We start from the raw sequence: 9,237 nt of genomic DNA, 5'->3' as shown, positions 1-9,237 counted from the left end.
CCCACAGACGGAGCAGAATTACTCACTATCAAACTGGCTCTGGAAGAGTGGAGGCACAGGCTTGAGGGGGCTGAGCACCCCTTCCTAGTCCTCACTGACCACAAGAACCTTTCTTACATCCAGACCGCCAAAAGACTGAATTCCCGCCAAGCCCGGTGGGCCCTGTTTTTCAACCGGTTTAACTTCACCCTCGGGTCCCGCAACACCAAACCAGACGCGATCTCCCGCCTTCACTCCCCAGACACCCCCTCTGACCACCCCGACACCATCCTACCTCGTGCCTGCCTTGTTGCCTCCGTAGTCTGGGAAGTGGAATCAGCCGTTCGCCGCGCCCAGTCCACCGACCCGGATCCCGGTACCGGTCCCCCTAACCGCCTCTACGTCCCCTCGAGTATCCGCTCCCGGGTCCTCCAATGGGCGCACGCCTCCAAGTTCAGCTGCCACCCAGGGATGGCTCGCACCCTCTTCTTGCTCCGCCAGCGGTTCTGGTGGCCCGCCATGGACAAGGACATGGACAAACTCCCCACCTCTCTGGAGACTGCTCGCCTTCTCATAGACCATGTTTTCCGCCTCCACGGCATCCCCCTGGACATAGTTTCTGACCGGGGCCCCCAATACACCTCGCAAGTCTGGAAGCCCTTCTGCCACGCGTTCGGCGCCACCGCTAGCCTCTCCTCCGGTTATCACCCCCAGACCAACGGGCAGACCGAGCGAGCCAACCAGGACCTGGGAGCAGCGCTCAGGTGTGTAGCATACCGCAGCCCCACCTCCTGGAGTTCCCACGTTCCCTGGATCGAGTATGCCCACAACTCCCAAATCTGAGCCGCCACTGGTATAACAAATGCTTTGATATGATTTGATTGAAAAGACATTTGCAAAGGATTTACCATGAACATCATAAACATAGTAGTAGGCCTTGTGTGCAGTATTGGAGCATGTTAGGCCTACTTCCTTTTGTAAATGTTTTTTGTAAAAGTACACTACTGGTGCATTACTGAGTAGCTGTTTGTCTTTCAGACTGCTGCAGTAAAACTATAAACAGAAAAAGCTCACTCCTAATGAGCTCACAGAGCACCTGTTCTTGTTCAATTGTAAAGGGAGGTGTTAACACAGATTTGGGTTAAAATATTTGTCATTGTTTGCAGTAATACTATCCAAACAATGAAACCACACAAAAATAATCTATCTACAAACATTTCTCAATTTAAATCAACACCATTTTTATGATTGGTCAGTAAATATATTTTTCAGTTTTTATTCAGCCTATTGTTAATTCTACAGTATTGAATCATGCAATTCTATAGATTGGTTAAGCATAACACACATTGGCACTGTATTTTAATAATTAAGTGTATTAAGTAGCCTATATCTGTATATGTGTATTAAGTTTCATAAGACTGAGGACCGGGGTGCAGACACAGAACACTCAAAGCCAGTTAAAGTAAAGAGTTTATTTACAAAGAAGGAACTAGTTGTACAGTGTGGTAGTTGGCGAGATGTGAGCAGGGGCAGGCCTTCCTGGGCAGTGGCAATCAGCACTCCTAAAGATCCTCCAAGCAGGACAAAAAACACACCGGATGCAGGTAACTTGAAAAAGGAGAAAGACAAAAGAATGTTAATCCAGGTCCAGGCAGAGAACACACTAGAAACAAACTCAATGCTCAAGTAAGGAAACAGGCCTGAAGTACTCAACAATGTGATGGCTAGGAATAATCTGGCAATGAGTCTCAGGGAGCCCCACATTTTAAGGCCAGGCGTGGATGAGGATTGGCAACAGGTGTGTATCCTCGCCAGGTGATCAGCTCCCTGCCATGTGTAAGACACACCCACACACGCCCACAGAACACCACAGGGGGAAAAAAACCCAAGTGTCACAGAACCAACTGTGACATATATCTCTCTCTTATCTCTAAATTAATCCTTAGGGCCTATGTGTCTGACTGTATCTCAACCTTAAAAAACAAATCATACCATAATGTGTGCATGTGCTTCATTTACATTGTTACCATAATTCTTAAAAAATAGGCAGCATATGAAATCCAGCGTGATCAATCAGAAAATAGTAGCCACGTTTTATTAAGTAATTACACTGCCTTGGCATGCTGTCACACGTCTGACAGGCCACCGTGCACCACACAGAACACTGGCAGACAAACTGTGTAGTTTGGCTTGATACTCATATCAAGAAGGCTATTTGGTTTCTCCCACTCTCGTCGTCGGTACTTTTTGCATCCGCTTTCGTGTCAGAGAGGACGTGGGCGGTTTCTGGAGCTGCCACCGCCGTTTTTGTATGAACAGATAATAGCCTTAGCTGCAAAACAGGTTAGACGGCTAATTAAACATCCGCATTCACATAACACGGAAGCTGGGAAAGTTCTCTTCTCTATAAAGAGTTCGGTTTTTCTCTGGTTACTTTTTTATTTTGCTCAAGTTTTGCACCTGATTTGGTCATGTGATTGATTGTGAGTTTCCTTATCGACAAGATACAACATGTTCCTCAGTTCTGACTGATAGTACAGTGAAGATCTGCAGCTCAGATATGAAGTGCTCTGCTCTCATAATCCTGATGCTCAACAGCTTCTGTGCCTTCTCAGAAAGTAAGAATGATATTTAAATTTAATAGACTTTAGATGTAGTTTCTAACATTAATGGTAATATTGTGGGAACACAAAAATATGGGGTATTCTTGAGTGTTGTCAGTTTCTGTATATCAAGAACACAATTGCCTGAAAGAAAGCATAAACAGAAGCTGTAGCACTTTGTAATGGTAGGACCATTTACATGCAGTATTATAATCTTTATTTCCATTGTATTGTTTTTCAGTTCCTCATGAAATCATCTATTTTGTGGGCTGCTTTGTGAATGGCACAGCTGAGGTACAGTTTGAGTTTGATGGTGAGGAGATTTTATATGTGGATTTCCCGAAAGAGGAGATTATCTACACTGTGCCCAGATTTATTAATCCTGATCCAAGTCAAATTTTGGTGGGTTTGAGTATACTTAGAGATGCTCTGGAAAATAAGGACTTCTGTTCATTTTTTACTGTAATCGGTGCAGAGATAGCGAAAATTCCACCAGAAGAAAAAAGTAAGTTAACCTCAACATTTATCTCTGTAAACATGATTGATAAAATGCTGATGTTTTTCAATTGTCTTCTGACCCACTAAAGACCCCCCAGAGAGCATCCTCTACCCTGCAGAAGAAGCTCAGCTGGGAGTTGAAAACAGCCTCACCTGCTTTGTGAATCATTTCTACCCGCCTGACATCAAAGTCAGCTGGACTAAAAATGGTCGTCCAGTGTCAGAAGGGGTGTCACTCAGTCGCTATCATCCCAATGACGATCAAACCTTCCACCAGTTCTCTACTCTGGCTTTTACACCAAGGGAGGGGGACATTTATAGCTGCACTGTGGAGCACTCAGCCCTGGAATGGCCTAAAACCAGGATCTGGGGTGATTGTTTTAATTTATTAAGCCACTTAAAAATAAATATAAAATTTTTTTGTTCTAATATTAATGATGCTTATGCTTTCCAACTTCCTCCACAGAGCTTGACTTGAATCAACCCAGTCTTGGACCAGATATTTTCTGTGGAGTGGGCTTGACTCTGGGCTTGATGGGAATTGCAGTTGGAGTATTTTTAATTGCAAAAGGACACCATGGACAATAATTTCTCTATTGCTGAATATGGCAGTTTTTGAAAATGAATATGGTGTTGTATTCATACTTAATGAATTATAAAAAAAACACTATGATTATGGAGTGCAACATCTATAACCGTCTGACCCTTTATTTTGCCTTACAGGAGTTGTGGAAACTTTATTGGCATTTTCATGGGCACATTCTCTAGTCACATTTGCCAGATGAAATTACACGTAAAATGGTCATTAGAAATAGAATGATCCGCCATACCTTAATGAAAAACTCCAAGGAGAGAAGCCATGTGCAACTGCAACTTAGGTTGAATTTTTTGGCTTTAATATAGTGAGTACAAAAGGAAGGGAATTCAATAATTAAAATTTTTAAAGAGTGTGAAAAAGCCTGATGGTCTGAATAAATATTAAATTTAATGCCTTTATTTTTTATTTACTGTTGTTTCTGTCTGCCTTCCAGTTCTCTGCCTTTATATGATAATGGGGCAATATATTAGCAATGTACAGTCAGGGGAGAGCTTCTGGGTTATCACACTGTCACTTGTTCAAAAATTGCCATGTCACATACTGTTTGTTTGCTTCTGTTTTGCCACTTCCTATTAGGAACACAAAGTTAATACATACAGGTGCTTTATATTCTTATATTATTTAAATGTACATGATTTGTGATGCTTGAGCCTGCTACTACTATATTCATTTGAGTGAAGCTGTAAAAGAACACTATAAATAAACAAATCAATGAAGATTGTTTACTGTGCAGTGGATGCTTTTTACAACCAATAATAGGGACTTAAGGATTTGTGAAGTACATTATATATGAATAAGTTATAGATCAATGAACAGATCAAATAAATCTGTTCACTGTTGGTTGATATGGAATTGTGCAATATCAACATAACCAGAACAGATAACCTCATTGTTCAATAAAACTTGTGGCAAAATAAGTAGATATATTTAAAATTACATTTTAAATATGATGGTGTTCTTGTTAAGCACAGCAGTACAAAGTAACTAAGTACATTTACTTAGTTCAGCTGGTCATCAATCACAACACCCAAGTTTCTCACCACCCTGGTTGGAGTGATGGTTGAGGAGTCAGTTTGTAGTTTGATGTTGTGTCCTCCCAAGTGAAAAAGAAAAATACTTAAGTAGCATTTGTTTTGGATGTAATTTATATTTTAATTGTACTATACTAAGTGTATATTAAATGTGTTATTTTGGAACAACTTAAAGTATGTTAAGTGTCATTTTAGAAATACTTAAAGTCAACTTTAAGATAATTGCAATGTATTTTAATATACTTATTTGTGTTAAAATGGACCATTTAGTGTAATTTAAATATAACTATACTAAATTTAACTTAAAATACCCTTTTGTGCTATACTTGAAGAACAGTTTAAATATATTTTAAATGTGTTCCCTGAACATTTTTATTAGCATTTCAGCATATTAGTAATTTATTACTAGTATACTCCAAAAGCCACTATTAATATCTTGGGAAGCTGCTTTATGAAACCATTCAGTATGAGAATAATGCATTATTAATGAATTAAAAATATCTTGCAAAATGTCCTTTTAGCATAATAATAAAAACCAGTAAAAAAAAAAGTATTTTACAACACACACACATACAGACAACTAAAAAACTTAAATTTTGTGTATCTTACAAAAATAACTTCCTGTACATTAAAAGGTACAGCAGCATGTATCACATCTTGACCAAAATATCTTCAAATAAAAATAAAATCAGTAAAATGATGACATATGATCAGTATTACAGAAGTACACTATACACATCCCATCATTAATGTTACCCATGGAGGTCCCTCATGTGGTTTGGACTCTGGGCACGGCTCAGATGACCTCACGGCAAGCCATCCTACTTCTGACACCATATGCGGCCAAATGCGAGAGCAGTCACCCTACCCAGATTCAAACACAGGTCTACAGCATACCAAACATGCAACTTTGACAGCAACGGCAAAGAGCCAGGCTCGTTGGTATGGCAGTCCAAGCGCTTACTCAACTGTAGTGAAGGTACTCCGTCACAAGCATACAGTACAAATGGTGGAACCAAACTGAAACTGAAAAATGGCACAATCCTTATCCTTGGAGTGGAGGGTCGGTATCTTTGAGTAGGACTTGTTGCAGTGACTCTATGGGATTTGGAAACTGCTTTATCACACAGCATCTGTGAAAGGGAAAAGGAAATATTTTATCTATAATCAAAGCAATATTACCTCTAATTAATGAACAACCATTGTCAGATTTTTTATTTTGTTTAAAGTTGCTGAAACACAATATGACGTCATGTCTAACTGTTCTAATGCTAACTGTTTAGGTTCAGGTGTAGTGTTTCCCACAGAATTACAGCGTAATTGTGGTAACTTTAAAAGGTGATATGCCGAATTTCGCTTGCCTGCCGGGAATTGCATGCACTTCCAAATACTGTTTTTAAACGCTATAATTTTCTTTGTGGGGTAAATGATTTGAAATGTTTCATGAACGTTTAGAGTAGTTTAGAGCTGTTGATATTTTATTATCTACAGTTAGTAGAAGCAGCATTCCTTGAGATTTAGCAATAAATATGTGGTGATAACCGAAGTTGATCAATGAGCACAGTTAAGAGTCTTAAAAGGTCCTATACAGGTGGATGCATAATTTGGCAGAACAGATGATGTAGGCTAATTTACCTGCCGAGATTTGAGTCCACCTCTTTTCTCAGCATAAATGGCGTTACCACACGCGTGGTGCATCTAATTCTCAGCAGGCAGAGTTCGTCACAACACCCGGCGCTGCAAAACGTCACCATGATGTCACATCATCATGACATTACCTCGCTGGAGCAAGGCGGTGGCAGGCACCGAGTCTGGTGCCTATCAAATCGGCAAAAGTCAGCCGCAGTCATCTCGAATGCACCTATTGACTACCAGTTATGAATAGCGTGCTATCTTCGACAGCTGTAGGCCCATTCTAAAGTTAACATAGCTATCCTTATTGGCTAGGCTCCTTACATGCTCGCTAATAACTTTTTTAAAGTGTGCAGTGGTGTTCATGATACCAACCATTCAATTCACAGATGGGTTGTTTGCATGCAGTAGAGAGAGAGGGAGCGACCGAGTGAGGGGAGTAAATATGTGCTGTGCAGCACTGCAATTAAAATGGGTCGCCAAATTTGCTTGGGCGGCTGTTAATCTACCTGGGCGGCCCGCCCAAGTAAAGCCTATGTGTGGGAAACACTGAGGTGAAATGGTTTTCCACAAGGGACCTGTCCCAGTAAATGCTCAGTTCTTCCATTACAACATAATCAAAAACATTACATAAACACTACTGTGCATTCAGCCAAGGAGCTATATATGATAAAATGTTATTAAACAGGTACAACAAATAACACAAACATACAGACTTGCTTCACAACTGTTCTGTCTACATGTCATTTCACATCAACACAGCAGTCAATTTGTGAAGTACAAAAGTAGACAATTACTTAATGTATAACAATATTTTAAATAAAATTATTTTTTCACAAGAATATTTATTTAGTCTGACCCCGCTGACATGTATTGAGAGTAAGAACAGCGATCGTGTGCAGCAGCCAGACATACCTATGAGCACATTGAGCTTGTGAGGGTCCAGCTGGTCCTTTGAGATTTTCGTGGCCTCTGAGCCATCTGAGTGAGGCAACGATCCCAGGAAGCTCTAAAAGAAAAGAAATGCAGTTGCAAATGAGATAAATATAAAGATAGATAGATAGATAAATATTCAGTTAGGCCAGTACTTCCACCTAGTTTAGTTCTTCATTTGCGTATCATTATAAACACTGTAATTCTATTATTATAGCAAATCTTTATTATTGTTCTTTATTTTTTTATTTTTTTATTTGATCTAAGGCAGGAAAGACACTGCGCACAAAACGTGATGACGTTCATCTCGGCTCACGTACATGATAGACCCTGATCCTAATGCAAACCGTTTTATTCTTTAGAAGCCAACAACAGAACTTTAAATACACTTCTGAGAAGTTTTTAGGCGAGAAATCAACTGTGCAGATGTCGAAGATCGGCAGTTTTACGAAAATTGGCAGCGAATCGAAAATGTGTTCAAACGTTTTCGGAGTTGAGAAACTCCGCAAGTGCTGACCATAGTGCCGACGGGTGTTTTATAGCTGCAGTAACGTTACCGGAGGCTGCACAGCAATCCAATGGAGGTTAACCCTATCTGCTAGCACGTCGACATGCGCCGCTGTAGGGTTAACCGGTCGACATGCATATAATCAATAACTTTAGGCACATACCCTGGTTGGGGTAAGAGGAATATACTTCGGGGGGCTGTCAGGAATAGGTAGCTAGCTACGTTTAGCTCCCCCAGGCCCAGTCACACAGACCACTGCAGCCAACACAGCAGATGAGTCCTGCAACAGCTGATGATGTTCGTACCGCTGTTATTCTGTCAATAAATTCTCAGTAATGGTAAGTTTTAACCTAAATCGAGACACATCTGGCTCGTGATGCAACATTACAGAATGTTCTTGGTTTGTGAAACTTAAAATCACTTTGGAAGAAATAAAATATACAACAGTGGTATGAATTGAAACATTGCCTTATTATTATCATTAGGCTATTATAAATAAGCATTTGCAGGAATTATAGTATAAATATACTATATTAATAATATATAAGTATAGTATAGTAAATATTAACACATAACGTACTTGACACCTCTTTTTTTAACGGTCGAGATAAACGTCATCACGTTTTGTGCGCGGTGGCTTCTGGGACAATCCATATATGGAAGTTCAACTTCCGTCACGTTTGTCTGCGGGCTGCAGCTGGACCCTTCTCCTTCAGGAAAGCAATTAGGACAAGTAAGCAATCATCTAAATTCAAAAAGATAAGACAAAGAGACATCATTAGTAACATTAACAAACTGTGTTGTAAAGTTAATCTATCAGTGGAAAAACAGACCGAACTAAAACACCTTCAATCCCAACTTGACATTATATATATGGAGAAAGCCAGGGGGGCATTTATTCGTTCAAGGGCCCGCTGGATGGAAGAAGGGGAAAAAAACTCCACCTATTTCTTCAGTTTGGAAAAACAAAGACAGACCAAAAAGAAAATTCAGAAACTTATTATCAATGACGTTATTATTGACAACCAAGACGAAGTAGATGAGAAAATCAAAGCCTTTTACAGTAATCTCTATAAACCCCATTTTTCTCCGGAAGATTGTTGGTTTTTACTAGAAGAAATCCGATGCTTCCAAAAGAAAATGGATGATAACTTTAAACAACTAATGGAAGAAGAACTAAGAATTGATGAATTAGATAAAGCTGTTCAACAGATGTCTAAAGGAAAATCACCTGGAATAGATGGGATAACTGTAGAATTTTTTACTTTCTTCTGGAACGATATCAGGGAACTGCTGCACAATGCCTTCTTAAATTGCATATCAAACGGAAGTCTTTCTCCTACTATGAAACATGGTCTCATTACTCTGATTCCCAAGCCTAATAAAGATAACCTTTTACTGGACAATTGGAGACCAATTACCTTATTATGTAATGATTATAAATTATTGGCACTT

The 9,237-nt window shown here is 39.7% G+C and overlaps 1 protein-coding gene across 1 annotated transcript; it reads left to right on the top strand.

The window, feature by feature from the left end:
* The first annotated feature begins 1,223 nt into the window (after positions 1–1,223).
* On the top strand, positions 1,224–4,076 carry LOC123978225 (RLA class II histocompatibility antigen, DP alpha-1 chain-like). Its single transcript, XM_046061393.1, has 5 exons — positions 1,224–1,230; positions 1,766–1,777; positions 2,824–3,087; positions 3,170–3,451; positions 3,547–4,076. The coding sequence occupies exons 1-5, from the start codon at positions 1,224–1,226 to the stop codon at positions 3,666–3,668; spliced, it is 687 nt and encodes a 228-aa protein (XP_045917349.1). The 3' UTR covers positions 3,669–4,076.
* Positions 4,077–9,237: the final 5,161 nt, after the last annotated feature.

Source organism: Micropterus dolomieu, linkage group LG10 (genome assembly GCF_021292245.1).
Source record: "Micropterus dolomieu isolate WLL.071019.BEF.003 ecotype Adirondacks linkage group LG10, ASM2129224v1, whole genome shotgun sequence".
Taxonomy (NCBI): Eukaryota; Metazoa; Chordata; class Actinopteri; order Centrarchiformes; family Centrarchidae; genus Micropterus; species Micropterus dolomieu.
Note: the sequence above shows the minus strand (reverse complement) of the source record. Positions and strands in the feature narration are given on the sequence as shown.

Coding starts and splice junctions, on each gene's coding strand:
- LOC123978225 (XM_046061393.1), top strand. Junction 3,088..3,169: donor AATTCCACCAGAAGAAAAAA/GTAAGTTAACCT, acceptor GACCCACTAAAG/ACCCCCCAGAGAGCATCCTC. Junction 3,452..3,546: donor GCCTAAAACCAGGATCTGGG/GTGATTGTTTTA, acceptor CTTCCTCCACAG/AGCTTGACTTGAATCAACCC.